We start from the raw sequence: 17,796 nt of genomic DNA, 5'->3' as shown, positions 1-17,796 counted from the left end.
AAATCCTCCTTCTGTGGAAGTCATTGACAGAATTTCCCCCCGCTTTTGGAGCCCAGCTGGGCTACAAGTGATTTGTGAATGTGTTGGTTATACAGATACTTGAATTGGAATCCAAGGAAAGATTGGGGTTTAGGTACTTCATACAAATTTCTTTCTTTCCCTCTTCCCAGCACAGTTGTTGAGAGGCCAAGCCAAGTATTCTGGTTGATACTGCATGCCTAACCCGGTCATTCAGGACAGCCAACATCCACCTCACTAAGTAAAATAAGTCCATTTCTGCCAGAGAAACCTGAAAGAGCAGCTAATTATGGACAAGGCTTGAAATGGTACTTGTGGTTCCACTGCAGGGGCATAAAATTACCATTTCTGTCTCTAAAGAGGGGTCCTTTGAGTGGAGCATAATAACACTTGGACATTTCTGGCATGTCAGAACATTTAGTTCCTGCAATAAAAAGCCTTTCATTAATCCACACAATACCTTTGAATGAGAATCTGCTTGTAGGAGATAAACTGTGTCTTGGGTATTTCTGCTCCAGTATGCTGGAACACTTCTTTGCATTTTTAAAATGTAGACACCAGGAGTAAAATGAGCCATGAATTCCAAAGAAATACAAGAGGGCACTGGAGACACTGCAGCACACGTGAACCGTGGCAAAGCACATCAAACTTGGAAAAGGAGAAATGAGCCTCAGATGGGCAGACAAAGCGTGTATGTCAGAAACCCAGCAAAGAGAGGGCAGGCCTGCTGCCACACACAGCTCCCATGTGGTGTGTAGTGTTTTGTGGGATTGGATTGTGCAGAAAACCAAAATGCTGCTCCAAACACCCCTTAGGGCTGGAGCATTTGCACCAAGGAGCTGCCTTCCAGCTTTGAACTGGCTGCAGGCAGCCTGCTCCAGGGATAGGGACCTTCCCTCAAAGCCTTGCTGCTCAGAGGCTGATGGAGGTATGGATTTCTGCAGTTGTCTTTTAACTCAGGCAGAAGTTATGACCTTTGTGCTGTTCTTTTAACATGTCTGATGCAAGCTGATATTTTTCCAGAAATTTAATCCTGCGGTAAGATAATGAAAATCAACACATCATGCAGAGAGATTAGGAGAGAAAAGGGGGATGCAAAGTCATCAGGTGTTTATAATGCCTTAAAATCTGAAATGTTTCCTTGAGGATTCAAAATAAAAGGGCAGAACTAAGGGAAAGCAGAATCAGGTTCTCCCCTTCCCTAAAAGTTTGCCTGGTTTCAGTGGGTACAAGATTATGGTCACTTGGGCAGGTCACAGGCCACCCCCACCAGCTGCCTCCAGCTTTTCAGATTATTCCCATCATCTAAGTCATAGAAACTACCTGGAAAAAGACACAGATCTGACCCAGTGACCACATACCCTCTCCTGGGACACACACCCTGCATGTACAGCCAGTGACCAAGCCCTGGGCCACCACAGAGAGCTCCTTGCTAAACGTCAGTAAATGCTGCTGGGCAGCTAAAGCTCCAATTTCAGTTCAGAGACTGCAGTCAGAAATCAAGCAACGAAAGCCTTTCTGTGAATTAGTGTTAGGAGCAAGAGGTAAAATACCAGAAAAAAGGGGAAACACAAGCACACAGGAGTACCATTATCTTGTGCTGTGCTGATCAATTTTTCACTTCATTTCTCCTGTAACCTTTTTTGGCCCCAATATCCCTCAAAAGCTTTCACTGTGTGTAATAAATGACAATCCACCATACCTCAGGGCTCCAAGCCGATGAGCTGTCAGTAGCATCGTTTACTTCCAATCCCTGGTTGGCAAATGCTGTCTCCGTTTCCAGACGTCCTTCCCTGTGTGACTGGCTGACACCATCCCCAATTCTGGGCTCCATCCTAGGCCCTTTGTGCTGCCCAGTGCCCCTACTCCTGGTTGTTGTTCTTGAATCAACAGATACATGGTCATCTTCACGACAGGAGAGGTTGTCTTGGTAACTCAGTTGGCTTAGTCCATCCATGTCTAACAATTTTCATAAAGAAAATAATTTCAGAGGGATTAGAACAAATTCCTCCCCCTTCCAAAATGTGCCTTTCTCTCCTTTCTTTTATTTTTCTTTTTAAATTTTCCCTAATCCCTAGTGCTTACGATACATAGTTTCTGTTTCCTGCAGCACTCAACCTATAAAGAAACCAATCCTGTTTAAATCAGCATTTAATGGAGGGGACATGGCTATTTCTCACACCATACTGAACTGAGAAACTCATTGCCTTTACTTGAAGAAATTATCCACAAAATGCAAGTGGAGTGTTTGTGATATTCAAGTGCAGCCCCAAAGCAATCTCTTCTATGAAAACACAAATCAAACTACAGAAAAGCACAGCAGAGGCCTGATGAACAGATATCACTATTTCCTCCTGTGCAGAAGGAGGAGAAGGAGATGACAGAAGTTAGCATTGTCCTCAAGAGCATGGTGCTAGTAAGGAAGGCAATTTCACAGACATAACAGAGGGCCAGCATTACCCTCTCAACCATCCCTGAGAGCTTAGGTGAGCATGACCGGCTCCAAAAACAAGCTAGAAATCTCCAAGTTCTGTGCTTGGGCTGAATTTTCCTCCCAAGAACAGCTGAGGGGAGAGGTGTTATGTAATTTCCTAATAGTTTTTATTAGTTTTAATTCATCTTGTCCTACACACACATAGTCCATGGGCTAGAGTAAGCTTCATTAATGAGACTAAAATAACCCTCTCTTCACCACAGATTCCTTTCCTACACCACTGAAATCTCTATTATGAACACAGGGAACTTTTCTCTACTTGAAAGCACCAGCGAGATCTCTCTGGATGGAGCAGAACAGATAATTACATGTCCAGGGACACAGATGAAAATAACAACATGATTTAGCCTTGGATATGTTCTGCAAGCACTTTCAGAAGAAAAACAGGGACATTCCTCCTCCTAATGCATCTCATGATGAGCCTTGCTTCAGGAACACAGAAAGATAAATTCTGCCTCCATCTCTTTCAAATAAGCAAAAAGCAGTCACAGTGAAAGAATGACTTGTGCTTCCAGACAGCTGATGACAGCAATGAAAACATAACAATTTCCTTTGCAAACAGAGCTACTTGAGTTTTTAAGGCTTCATAGAAGGAGGTGAGGTTGGAAGGGGCCTCTGGAGATCATCTTGTCCACTCCCCTGCTCAGGAAGGGCCACATCTTTGTTTGTTCCTACAAAGGTCACTACAAAAGAACAATCTTTTTTCTTTTCAAATTTGGTCTCAAATTCAAATTTTAAAAGAGAGTATTAATTACTGTGTTTAATAGAAAACCATTTGTTTGCTTTTGTTAAATGAATCAATATTTTTATTCCCTGTCTGATAAATGAGATTGAGAATCTGGTGGCAACTGACATGGAGGAGGTTGAGGTGCCCAACAACTTTTTCTGTCTCAGTTTTCATTGTCAACTGCTTGTCTCACATCTCTCAAGTCCACAAATCTCCAGGCAGGGACTAGAGGAATGAAGTCCCACCCATCTTAGGAGAAGATGAGTCCCTCTGAGGGATCCACAAATCCGTGGCACCTGATAAAATGCATTCCAGGGTCTTGAGGGAACTGACTCACGCAGGAGAGGCATGGACCTGTTAGAGCAGGTCCAAAACAAAAAAAAAAAAAACAAAAAAAAAAAAAAAAAATTGTCTGAGGGCTGAAACATCTTTTGCATGAAGACAGGCTGAGAGACTTGGGGTTGTTCATCCTGGAGAACAGAAGGTGTCAGAAAGACCTTATTGCTGCTTTTCAGTACTTGCAGAGGGATTACAAGAAAGATGGAGAGGCACTTTTTGCCAAGGGCTGTGGTGACAGGACAAGGGTAATGTTTTGAACTGAAACAGGTGAATTTAGGTTGGATACAAGGCAGAAATTCTTTACTGTGAGGTGGTGAGACCACTGGCACAGGCTGATCAGAGAAGCTGTGGGTACCCCAGCCTCGGATATATTCAAGGCCAGGCTGGATGGGGGTCTGAATAGCTTGATCAAGGTAGGGGGATTTGACTAGATAAATTGCAAAAGTCCCTTCCAACCTGAGCCTTTCTATGATCCTCTATACATCCCTCTGTCTTAGAACAAAAAGCCCAAATCTTTCTGAGCAGAAGAAATTCTATGTTTGGCCTTAGCAGCATATACACTGTTTCTGATGCTTATCTGCTCCACACACACACACAAAATTTCAACAAGAGGAATGGGGATTATACTCAGGAAACATTTCCTGCAGGTGAACAGAAGTGTTTGTTCCTGTCCTTGGCTGCTCTTTCAATTTAAAGAACTCAGAAATTAGGAGAATAACTTTATCCCCTCTCTTCAACTATGAATGATCTCCACTCTCCCTCCCAGTAAAATGCTTCAAGCACAGGCACTTCAACCAACAAGTCTGAGAGCATCTCACAGCTTTGTAATTATGGTCCTCTTCCGCATGGGAGATGGTCCTTCAGGAGCAAAGAGGGATCCAAATTCATCTCTCTCAAATTCCAGGTGAGTGCTCTTCTCACTGCCTCACTCCTTTCTGAAATGCAGAACCCATCTCTTCTCCTCCTCCTCCTCCCATCTGGCAGACCTAGTTCTGAACTGAGAGCCCTCATTGTCTCACCTCTGCCCTGAGCAAAAAATCTTGAGTGAGGGTAGAAAGTAATTTTTTTTTTTTTTTGCCATTTCTTCCCTTCTTCTCTACAAAGCCAGAAAACAGAAAGAACTCAACATAAGAGTATAAGCAAGAAATAAAATAACAGAAATTCCACGCATTTACTGAGACTGAATGGATACAGGCACTCCTTAAGGCATTTAATTAGCAAGCCAATGTCTAATACACATTTAAACAGTGGGTCATCCATCAAAGCACACACCACACAGCAGGCTTTCAGAATAAAATGCTTCTGTAGTAAGAAATTATCCTCACACAATTGTCTTGTGGGTTTGATTCCTGCTGGGATAATATCTAGATCAATAATAGAGGAATTTTCAAAAACTACATTAAAGCCATAAAAGTCTACCCGTAAGAGGAGAACTCCAGAATATATTAATAGAGCAAGCCATCTCCCTGAGACTCAGGCACAAAATGAATGTGTTAGGAGAGCAAAAGTAGTATTCAGGGGAAGTAAAGAAAAAGTGATTCACCCAAACCAATCAGTGAAACAGACTGGCTTTTTCTTTAAATTTAAAGCAGTTTGGTAAGAGATAATCCCATATAAATACCAGTATTAGAGGATCATTACAGGTAATAGACCAACTATGCAGACTAGAACAACTGCACCTCTCCAATTACATCCGTTCCAACATTATATTCACAAAACAAATGTTGAAAACAAAAGTTCCTCCTGTAAAGGAAAAGGTCAGAGCAGTAAAATGCCTGTAATTTACCTGAGAGATCTTTAAGGAAGAAAATGTCAACCGTCTTATGAATACCTGACGTGAATAAACAGCAGAGCATCAGGGACAGAGGTTGAGACAGCATTATCTGAACTTTAATTGGCCAAGACTCCCTGCAGAGCAATAGCAGACAGTTCTAAGATTAAGGGCAGATAGTACTGTACAATGAAAAAGCGTGATTTTTCTTAAGAATCCTGTCTCCCGAACTTTCCCTTTCAGGTCACATGTTCACAATCCAGGAAGGAGGCAAGGGGGATAGTGGGTAGCAGAAATCACCAATAAATCAGAAAAGCCTGTGTTCAAGGTTGGAGAACTGGCTGTGAAAAAAACTATCAGATGAAAGGATGAGCATGACCTCCCAACAGAACCCTAACAGGAACTGGGCTAGAGAAGGCTCTCTTCAAAAATACAAGGAAGGCTTGGCACTTCAAACACTGAAAACCCGACTGAAAAAAATATTGTGCAGTCCCTCCTCACATTGGCAGGCAAATGTTCTGGCTAATTTACAGTATCTTTCTTTATTTTTTTTTTTCAATGACACACAATCTTTCAGTTCTATGAATTATTATATTTTGCCAAAGGAATGTCTTGAGAGGTCTCATAGCTTCCTAAAATCCACTGCCAGTATTAAAATATGGGAACTGGTAGATCTTGCTACGTTAACACCACACAGTTCATTAACCAGCAAGAACCACAGATTAAGAATTTATGTGTGCCTGCTACCTGTGCTGACCAAGGGCGTGTTTGCTATGTGAACTCTAAAGAATCACTTTGTTTCCATGCAAAAAATAAAATTAAAATTAAAAAAAACCCATGTCTTTTCTTTGAAAGAAAATAGATCCCTTCTTTAAACTGTATATAAACTCATGAAAGTTAAGAACCTGTTTAAATATGGTCCAGAGGAAGAAAGAATTTCAGTATGGACCCAGGTTACCTCTGGACTTGAAATCCTCCTAGCTACAAGCAGTGATTTTTCAAACCCCTCTTCCCAAAAGACAGCAGAGCTATGGCTTAGTGGGCCTGAGGAATATTTGCCCTCACACAGCAGCAGTTCTCTTGCCTGGCTCCTGCTACAGCGCCGGTTCCAAACCACTCTGCAGTACCCCTGCACCCCTTGCACTGAGACACACCCACAGGGAGACCAAGCAGTGCTCCTGCTCCTGGTAATTTGGAGATTAGCCACCAAAAGAGTGCTAAAAAACTTCCTAGAACAGCCTCAAAGGAGCAGAATCATTATGCAATTACAATAAATCTAAACAAAAACGGCCTGTAAATTTTAGGGGTTAAAGAGAAAAAGGATCTTAAATTTCAAGTGACATTATGCAATCAGGCCAAGATTGTTTAATTTACCACATGCTGGGTAATAGCCTGAGAAGGCTCCATGTTTCCAGAGCTAAAATAGGCTCTTTATTAACAGGGTGATTTGCAGAGAGGCTGTGGGCAGAGCTGGCATTCGAGCCCGTTCAACTCCCCAGAGCATCCTCCAAACACTTCCTTCATGCTGTGAGCACTCCAGGATCTATTCAGGTTACTACAGAGATTTTTTAACAGGTGAAAAGTTAAAGCTAAATGAGTCCAAAGTGCAGACTGTCACAACAGTGAAAACAGAAACAGAGGGTCAAGGAAACTCTCCTGTAAGAACACGGTGTGAGAAGACTCTGCCGTATGCCAAGTCTGAGTGGGAGAGAAGTTATTCAGGGCTCTCCAAGATGCTCAGCTTTTCTCTGTGCCTGAGTTTGCTATAGATTTTGGATTATGTAAGAAATTAAAACTACCAGCAATATGTGTAAGAGGTCTGTTAAGAGCACAGAAGGAGAAGAGACATCTCAGGCAAAGTCTGAACATGCCATGATCCCAGTCTGGACTCAGCACTTCCTAAAGGTCCTTCATCCTTTATTGTAAAATGCAGGTGAACCCAGTGGGAGGAAATGATTATGTCCAACTCCAGTTCAGAAGGCTGAATGATTTCTTTATTATAACTATGCTATAATACATTAATATACTATATAAAGGAAGATACTAAAACCACATACCTACTTTTCTAACTACCGTATCTAACTCACAACTCGTGACCCTCTCTCAAGAGTCCAGACACAGGTGGATTGGATTGGCCATCAGGCTCAAACAATCTCACCAGAATCCAATCAAGCAATCACCCCAGGTAAACAATTCTCCAAACACATTCCACATGAGAAAACAAGGAGCAGAAATAGAAGTTATTTTCTCTTTCTCTCCTCTGTGCTGCTCGATGAAAAAATCCTGAGAGAGAGAAGAATGTGCTTGCCACAATCCTTCCCACCCGGAGGATCTGCTCAGCTGGAACAGTGTGTGATACACCCTTGGGGCACAGTGATGGCTTTGCATCCACAAATCTTTGTTTTGTGATTTAAACACCAGCTGGGTACCTGTGAAAACAAAAGTAGGAGCAACTCTGCACCATGTTGTACCAGAAGAGCTAGATGGAGAGACAGATCTTCAAATGATCTAATTGGAGGCTGCATTCAATTCAAGCAATTATATTTCAAAATTAAAACACTCTATTGAGCTAAAAACAACGGGCACTTTTATGGCTCTTCCCTCTAATGAACTTCTCCAGATTTTAGAATGTGTTCAGGCCAATTTTCTAAATAGCTATGTTTTTAAATGCATTTCATCTCTGTTTGTATAAAATAGTCATTACATTAGTCCATGGAAGATCATAAAATTCTTCCCTTCTGTGCCATAAATTTTTAGTTTCTGTCATTGCCTGACATTTGGCGTATGCACTGGCAAATGATACAGCATAATTCATTCAATGTTCACCTTGTGTTTGTGAAGTTGTTACAAAAGGAGACATTCAGCTTCTGCTAAAAGGCTTGCTAAAGAGATGACTTATGTGGCACAGACAAAAAATAATTACAATCAAGTCCTGCAGTTTTAACTCTGGAAAAATTTCCAATAAAATCCATGAGAATCCCAGTGGGTTAAGGAAACAGAATTCAAAATATTAGAAAACAATATGCAAATAATGGAAAGATCTTAATGGACTTCAGCAAGTCTTGGACCTGGACGCTTCCCTCTAAGTATTTTAGCTGCAGGTAAAATCAGGAAATCAAGTTTAGTAAGAGAGAATGGAAGAACTAGGACTTGTTCTCCACAGCAAAAGAACATCTCTGTGTTGAGGCTACAGACCCCAGACTCCAGCTTCTTTAAGCTTTTTCCATGCAAGCAGGACCTCTACATCCAGACACGTCTGTCCTGTGCTCCTTGTGGCTGCAGGGCAAGTGGCTGAATTTGGAATCTACACTCCACACCTGCTTTTTGTTCAGATACTTCTGATCAAAAACTATGTGATCATGACACAGAGGTCTCAAACTGCCTAATCACATCATGGTTATTGCCTGAAGATACTGCCTGTTCATCCTCTTCCCTGTATCTGTTCACTGGGAGAAAAACACAACTCTGGCTTTAGACAGCCTCCTGCTCCTGGCCAAGAAGCCAGAGGACACTTCTGACTCTCAGGCGCATCCTCTGGGGAGAAAAAATCACCAAGGATTTAGGCATAAACATGAGAAGCACCTGCTTCTTCAAACCTCTGGAAAGCTTGATGATGTCATTTTGTATCAGCAACATTTACATATTATTAGACCCTGCTCAACTGTGCATGTTAGCCTATTTTTTTTTAATGAAGATATTTAACAGAGCAAAACACAAAGTCACAACACACAGAAGAACCTTGTAAAATCATTTGCATACGCTAAGACAAAGTAGTGAACAAAGGACTTGAAAACTTTTCCTGCTTCCATTCCCCTGCAGCCCCTGCTAAGGTGGGGAGAGAACTTTTGTGCAAAAAAAGCAGCTCAGATGTAAACTGCTCAGGGTAGCATCACGAACACATAAATATGGCACGTGGGTAACAGGCACTGCTGGCTCCATCTGCCAGCAGCAGACGAGCTCTGGAGACCAATGTAAATGATAACCTTTAAAAGTGAAGATAACGTAGCTGAGCTTGTCCCTGTGCTGCCCTTGCCCTCCTGCTGCCATAATGTGCATGGGGCATGGCTGTACCCTCATCAGTGCTCAGCACCCTGCAGATGGGGGAAGAAGGGCTCAGGACATGCTCTATACTCTTGGCCTGGCTTGGTCAGGATGGAAACACAGACATTCTGCTGATGTCCCTGCCGGCAGCACCAGGGGAGCACAGCAGGATGTTGGGAGCGGTGGGACAGCAGCAGTCACTGCGCACACAGGGGTTTGTGTGTGAACAGCCCAGCTGGGAGCGTGGTCAGGCCACTGCTCCATCTGCAGCACCAAGGGCATGATTTGGTTGCCAAGATTCACTTTGATAATCTCTATGGCAAACCCCAGCAGCTGAGCAAACAGGTGGAGAGGGAGGCTCTCCCGTTTTGGGAGGAAAAGCCACCTTTTCCTCCACCTCAAACCTAACATCAGCCTGAGGTGAGGAAACGGGGACCTGCTTTTATGCACTCTGCTAGGTCTATTAAAAATCTGCAGTATAAACTTAATGGTAAGTGCTGTCACAGCTCCTTAAATCTGCCTGCTGCTGCATAGGAGGCAGCACTCCTCTCCCAGGGCAGAGCACCAAGTCCAGCTGATCCCACTGAAACCAACTCCTTTCATGCCACCACACGGGTAGGTGTGACCCTCTGGTCTGGTGTGCCACAGTTTGACAACAAGCCTGCTCTTCCTGCTGGAAAACTGCTCTCAACTGGAGGGAAAAAGCTGTGTTCCCACTCTGATAAAAGTGAAAAATTTTTAAACATTAGTTTGTAAATGGTCAGTGAACAGCTGTCATAAAGTTTGATAACTTTTATGTAAGCTATTAAAAATAACCTTCTTTGAAATTTTCATGGAGAAAAAATATTTCAAGCTGTAACAATCCCATGGCCTAAATGTGATCCAGTCAAATAATCAAAACACATAAAAATAAACATTCCTTTTCAGCCTAATACCTGCATTTCTACCTTCAGCTCATGTAAGCTCTATCAAATGTATCTAATTGCTCAGCAAATGCTATAAAGTTCTATTAATATGTGTATATCTTTTGCGTGATTAGGATAAAAATAAAAAATTATCCCAGTTTAACCAAAAGTCCACATTTCAACTTTCATTCTCACATTTCAGCAGATTCTCAATTTTCTAAAAATCCTGCGTAAAATAACATTTTATTAATTAAACCACACCTTTCACCATTTTCTTGAACAACTATAACATTGAAATCCTGGGTCCATGGGCGTGAGGCTGTAAACTTAGATAAATGTGTCTTGACATATTGTGAAATTCTGATGATTACAAGAAATTTTGCAATGGCCACGTGGGTACGGGACTCCTGGACAGCTCCTGTCAGGGCACTGACCCACCTGCAACCCCCTACAAAACACAGCAGAGCCTTTTTCCTTAGAGAGGAGGAGAAGGGTGCAGGGATGGAGGAGAGAAGCTTGGCATGGCGTGATATATTATTGGCTGCTTGACTTTGATTTCAACTTCCCCAATCCCCAAGGCACGACTGCATCACTTGCTATGACAGTGGCTGCTATTCCTCACAAACATTTGGAAGCACACAGGCTAATTAAACGATGGCACTGGGGAATCTGCAGCAAATGCCTGATGTGCCTGCTGCTGAATCGCTGCCTGAGCAGCCGACAGCTCCCTGTCAACTTAATATCTCTGTATTAATAACAGTAACTTAACCCAGGGGAGAGGAAAACCATCACCATTCAAACACACAAGTGGCCTGATTAGCAAAGGACAAGGGGGAAGCATTTTCTACATCACCATGGAAACTTAAATAAAGGGCCCGTAATTACAATCTAAATTCTGGAAAGATAATGAATACATCTTGAGATCTGCAGATGTTGTGTAGCATATACATATTTCTAGCAACTTCAACTCAATTACTTCTATGCAGCATCTGTTTTACAAATCAGCTTCCCACTGCTCATAACGAGGCATATGGGATTTTTAATTTTTTTTTTCCCAGAGGAGACAGTGGGGGAAGAAGAAGAGTGACCTCTTTTTTTCTGGCAAGGTGTTTCAAACCACCAGTATTTATTTAGAAATTTCAAACACCCAGTCAGTTACAAAGTTAGCTTACAGGCATCCAAATAGACCACGCTAAAATGCATGAAATAAATAATTCAAGAATTCACTGCAGTGTTACCAAGTAGAAAGAATAACTTATCATTTGCTCGAAGCTTACCCAAGGAAAAAAAAAATTACTGAATAGAATACATCATGTAGGTGTGAAATACAGAGGTACTGCATACATCCTGTCTGCCTGCTTGTTAAAAAACAACAACAAAAAATGAGTCATTTTGTCTGAAGAATGGAAACTTTCCAAATGCCAAATTTCTGGTTTTCCTATGCATTTAATGCTGCCTTTATTCATCCACTTTTGTCTTAGAGATTTTTGATTCTGCTCTACAGAAGTCAGTGAGAGTTTCAATGGGAACATCACCAAGCCCTGAAGGAAGCAGGAGTAGTAACAAAAAAATGCATTTGATCACATAACCAAGACAATATCAGTACATCTATGCATAATGCATACACTCAGAGCATCCCAGGAGCACTCACTGCCATGTGCTTTGCTTTTACAGAAGCAGTCACACAGACCTGGCCTTAAAATTTTCATGATCAGGATGACAGAGAGGAACAGTGATCTGCTCCTACCTCAGCAAAACCCAGAACTGTGCACAGAAAAAAAGCTTTTCTTTGGGAAACTGGAAAGGTCGGTGGCAAACTAGGGACTTGTTAAAGATTCTCAGAAGAAGGAGGAACATTTTGTACAGGGAACATGCAGCAACACACGTGGAGGTGCTCCTATCAATTCCTAGGTGGCTGCAGCTCTGTAGTAGTTTTCAACCTGGAGCCTTCATCCTGCTCTTGCTGTCAGCTGGGAATTCAAACTGATGCACAAAGTAACAGACTGATTTAGATGCAGGACACCCAATCCAAGCCATTCCCTTTGATCCCAAATGTCTTAAAAAATGCTGGAGCAGACCCCTGCTTCCACACACTGCCAGGACACCCCTGACTAACACCCACTGGTCATTTACTGCTGAGGAGGATTTCTCCTTGCACCATCCCTGTGTGGTTTCACCCCTTCCTGCCAGGTCTAACAGCAAGGGAATATTTGGTGTCCAGTGCTAAAGGTGAGGATTGCCCCTCTCTGCTGAGTGTCAACAGACAGTGCCCTGCTTTTGCCTCTCCATCTGTCCTCACCCCATGACCAAACCAACTAGGAAGCTCCCCAAGGTGAGTTTATTTGGGTGTTTACATGTGATACAGGTGGAGAGAATCACAGCTTAGAAGGCTTTGTACCAGGGGATATTTGCAACAAAAATAATCTTTAAGAAAAGAGAACAAAACAGCAAAAAAGAGAGTAATCATGGGGGAAAAAAAACCAAACAAACCATTTTTTGGCTCTAACCACCTCTACAGTGAAACAATACAGCAGTCAGAGCACTACACCCCAATTCTGCACACAGCTGTGCAAAGAAATAGAGGACTGCCCACAGAAAACAGCATGTAAAACCAGCATATTTTCCTGTTGCTTCTTTCCTACTCCCAAAATTGGATTTTAAAAATAGGAACATGGGATTCCACATCAAACTGGCTCTCACTGTGCTGCCTAAGGTTCTTCCATAGCTGTAGGAAATGGCAGCCAAGAAGCTGAACCACAATCATCCCTGATTTTCCCAATCACCTACTTTACATCTTACATGTGGAGCAAAAATGAGTCAGGCTTCATTTATTCTACTGGGTTCTATTAACACAGGCCAAGGATTTGTGCAGAAGTGGAAGAAAAAAAGAGATTACACACTGTAGGAGACACTGCTAAGCCAGGAAAATCCCTGGTGTGGATGCAGTTACATCCATGAGTCAGCTTGCACCTCCCTGACAGCTCAGGTTGGGTTGTGTGCAGGAAACATGCAGCTGCAGAGGCAGAAAAGCAGCTTCTGTCAGTAGATGCTGTGTTATGCTGCAGGGCACAGGTGGAGCTGAGTGTGCTCTGGGGTATGGGGCTGGAAATGCTCATGGGCTCAGAAACTAAACACACTGCCGGATGCCAATGGCTGGTGGAGTAAAAAGCACTGTCCTTTCCTTCCAAGAAAAAAAAAAGAACTTCCCCCTCACCATTATTATTTTTATAACCATTTTCCTGGTAGTTTTCATACCACAATGGGTTGGATTCCTTCAGATTACCCATCTATCATTTCTTCTATTTGTTTGTTTGGCTTGGAAATGAACTTCCTCCAATGCAAGCCAGTCAGTTCCTAAACCTCCTCCAGTATGTTTAAGGAAGTTTCTCTGGATTGGCACTCGTTACTTTCAGCTAGCAGAAATCAAACTGGCCAAGGAAACATCCAGAAAACTCAGGTCACTGACTTTGCTCCTCTTTAAAGCGGTTTCACCACTCCACAGGAGACCCAGGGTATGCACACACCATTCCCAGCACCCAACCATCAGCTTCACACCCACAAGCCTTTGTTTGCTGATCAACAGTGTGGAAATGAACTCCCTCAAAAAGATATTTGTTTGGATTTGATGCAGAAAACAACTGCACTGCAACAAGGCAGATATTTATTTTCCCACTGATTTTTCTAATTGAAACTTTGTTTGCTGCCAGAGCGTTGATTCACCACAGTCCCCCTTTGCTGTAACACCAGCACTCCTGGGAAAATCACCAGCTTTGGGAGCAGCAGTGGGTGGGGATGTGGTGCAGCAAGAGTCACATGCCCTCAGGACTGAAGCTGTCACCCAAAAGGGACAACCTTGTCCTCCTGCCCTCCTCTCCTCCCTTTGTTTTTGTTTTAGCAATCACATGGCCAACACTGGCTCGAAAGGCAAGGGGCTGCTGGCTCTTGTTTGAAGCAAGAGGCTGGGCTGAGTCATGGGAAGCAGCTCAGCTGTGTGATAGGGCAAGGATGTTGTATTTCAGCTGCAGTTTTACATCAATAAGTGGCAATTGCAAAACTCAAGCCCAAGGGGTTTGTAGCTACATTATTTATGGCAGCAAATCTAACCCCCAAACTGACCTTGAGACACAGAACTCCAGCAAACCACAGTGCTCTCATTAATCCAAATTCAGGGCTTTCTCTCCAGCACCACCAGTCTCATTATTTGCTAAAAAATGCTCCCACATCAATGATGCTGTATAGACTGTACAGGTTTGAATCCCTCTGAGCCTGAGGAGGTAAATTCCTCCAAACACCCAGCCTGTGGGGGTAAGTCCTCATGAGTCCCTCCAGGGATGCTTCATCTCACAGGGGTACTGAGGTCTTGAGCCAGAGAAGTACCTGCCTGGACATGAGGGAACTCTTAGGTGGTGCAAGGATGCCATGAGAGCATCAGCTATTTTCATGGACATGGGAAGGGATTTTCTACAGATTTTGCTGTGGACTGACTTAAGATTCAACCCAAGTCATTCTTGTTGGTCTGCAAATAGGTACTGATGAAGTGTCCCTTAGTCCATCTGTGGAAACCTCATGAGAATCACACAAACACCCTCTGTGGAGGTACAGCCCAACCACACCTTCCTCATTACCTGCAAGATGCCCAAAGCCCAACAGTGACATTCCCTGTTTTTAAAACTACACAGTTTTACCTCCATGACTGTAATCTCCATATTTGCTTTCATTGCAGAAAATTAATTTTCCCCTTGGTTACTAAAACTACTTGAGGAGTCTACGAGGCCACCCAAAATGATGGTCATTACAGCAGCCAAAAATTACCTGGGCTCAAGGAAGTCATATCCACACCTCTGCCTGGCAAGGGATGAAGATCAACACCAGCTCACTTTTTGGCAGAGTGATTCCCATCTTATATAAGCTTAAATTAGTGGGTTTTGCACTGTTAAACACAGCAAGGAGGGAACAGGGATGGATTACCTGTGTTTCCACCAAGACCCTGCAGGCCAAGCTAGCAACAACTGCAACAGAAAAGAAAAACCACACACACACATAAAAAAAAAAAAAAAAAAAAAAAAAAAGACAATACTAGTGTTTGTGTCAGCACACAGAAATACTATGTTCCAGCTCTGCAGAGAGTGCTGCTAGTATTGCCTGCACATAACCTCCACCACAACACAATGAGATCATTCACACCTGCCTCGCCTGTAGTAGGAGAGGGAAGGTGAGGAGGCAGGGTTTCTAGGAGAAAGGCAGCATTTCCCAGATGCTGCCAAGATGCTGTTTATTGGTAAATGAAGTCTCTTGAGTCCTAAACAACCTTCCCAGAGGAAGATAGAGTCGCAACTGCCATATGGAGAGTGGGAAGAGGATGTCACTTAGCAAAATGGATCAGAAAATACATGCACAAACACACACGCTCACACACAATTTGTTCTGTAACTACATGGAATGGCAAAAGCCGTTTCATCCTCTCAAATCCTTCTCTATACAGCTTATGCAACCTTCTAGATGACAAGTGCTCCTGAGCAGAGCATCCTTCCCCATGCCCCCAGGGAGATGGGCACAAGGCAGCTCTGCCCACCACACAAGGGACCTGGTGAAAACCCAAACCCCTGGTCTACTGTGAGCTGACAAAGACACTGTGTCTAAAATCACTGACTGAGGATGAACAGCAATGCTGACAGGCCCAAGACAGAGCTGGCACCTTTGAGAAATTGTGGTTTGAACCACTGTTTGGCTTCACTTCCCCAGTTGTAAAGCTGACATGCTATTGTAAACACAGGTGAACCCAGTGGGAAGAAATTCTGATGTCCAACTCCAGTTCAGAAGGCTGAATGATTTCTTTATTATAACTATACTATAATACATTAATATACTATTTAAAGGAGATACTAAAACCACATACCTACTTTTCTAACTACCATATCTAACTCACTCACAACTCGTGACCCTCTGTCGAGAAACCAGACACAGGTGGATTGGATTGGCCATCAGGCTCAAACAATCCTCACCAGAACCCAATCAAGCAATCACCCCAGGTAAACAATTCTCCAAACACATTCCACATGAGAAAACAAGGGGCAGAAATAGAAATTATTTTCTCTTTCCTTCCTCTATGCTGCTCTATGAAAAATCCTGAAATAAAGAAATGTGCTTGCCACAACATGCCACAATCCACCCTCCTTCTGATGCTGTTGTGTTCTCTCATCTCCACTCACATGTGACATCCCTCATGAAGATTCCTCATAATTTGGAAATTTGAAGAGACAGAACTGCAAAGGAATACTCTAAATACAAGTAGGAACATTGCACCACCTTCTCAAGGACAAAAGTCTGTGCACAAACACTTGGAGTGGTTCTGAATTTCTCAGAGAGAAAGCATTCAATGCAAACTCACGTCTGCACTTCAGAAAGCCATGGGCTTGTATCACATTCTTCAGAGACCAGATGCACGTCCCCAGTCACATTTGTGCTTCATCCCACTCAAGCTGCCAGGAGTATTTTCTCTGAAGTGTTTTAGTCCACTGTCTGCCTTTGCTTTCACTCCCTTAGTCTTCATGGTGATATTGATTCAGTGTAGCCTCTTTGAATGTCCTTCTTGGAGTACAGGCACTGATTTTTATAGGGTTACATTATGGCTAGAACACTGGCTGGCTCCATACCCAGACAGGTGATAAAATTCATAAACACTTCACTTCTCAATGTCGAGACTGCCCATCTATCTATTTTAGTCTCAAGTTCAAGCAGAAATTTAATTTATAATATAATCAACATCTTCTTCTTAAGGGTATTCTTTGCTATATGGGTTTATAGGACCTAATGAAAACCTCACTCCTTGCCTAGGATTTCCTGCCTGTATGAAGGGTCATTTACTGAGGTCAGGAGCATTCATATAGAGCAGAAAGAATAATTTCCTTTACTACAGAAATTACTGGCAAAAATCAATGACCCCTGTTAAGTTGGAGGCCAAGGTAAGCAAATGCAATAGTGCTCTCTAGATTTAAAAACTCCCAGAGCCTCAGAGGTGTGCTTCCCCTCACACACGTGCTGAGGAAAACTAGCCAGCCATCTAGACAGGGGTGTCACACTTCCTAGCTTTCCAAGGCCACAAAAATTATTTTAGTGCAACTGAAATGCAGCCTTCAGCTGGCACTGAGGTCACCCAATTGATGGAGGAGAAAAAATCTCTGAGGACTTCTCACAGTGGAAGTGCTGTGCTCACCTATCCATTACACCAGTGCTGTGAGCAGTGCCAGACAGCCTGGGAGACTTCCACCACAGCACTCGTGCAAAAATAGCTCAGCTCTCACTCAGAAGGCTCAGCTCTGCTGCTGTGTCTGTCCCCGGGCCTTTTCAGGGCAGGGTCTGGTGAGACTGAGAACTGAATGGTCACTTTGGCTGCTTGTTTGCAAAGGACAACAGCCCTGGGGGAGAAGTGGGCTAAAGCCCTTGCTTCCACTGCACAGTCATTGCTGTTCTTCACTTTTCTCATTATTGTTGGTTTTTTCCC

At 43.0% G+C, this 17,796-nt stretch overlaps 1 protein-coding gene across 4 annotated transcripts in view; it reads right to left on the bottom strand.

The window, feature by feature from the left end:
* Window positions 1-17,796, bottom strand: part of SYT16 (synaptotagmin 16) — a 63,210-nt gene that overhangs the window by 17,420 nt on the left and 27,994 nt on the right. For all 4 annotated transcript variants that reach the window (XM_068192160.1, XM_068192159.1, XM_068192163.1 and 1 more), the window contains one exon: window positions 1,721-1,977. In XM_068192160.1, coding sequence (XP_068048261.1) covers window positions 1,721-1,977 — 257 coding nt within the window. The remainder of the gene's footprint in view (window positions 1-1,720; window positions 1,978-17,796) is intronic.

Source organism: Anomalospiza imberbis, chromosome 6 (assembly GCF_031753505.1).
Source record: "Anomalospiza imberbis isolate Cuckoo-Finch-1a 21T00152 chromosome 6, ASM3175350v1, whole genome shotgun sequence".
Lineage (NCBI taxonomy): Eukaryota > Metazoa > Chordata > Aves > Passeriformes > Viduidae > Anomalospiza > Anomalospiza imberbis.
This window is presented reverse-complemented; position numbering and strand designations above follow the sequence as displayed.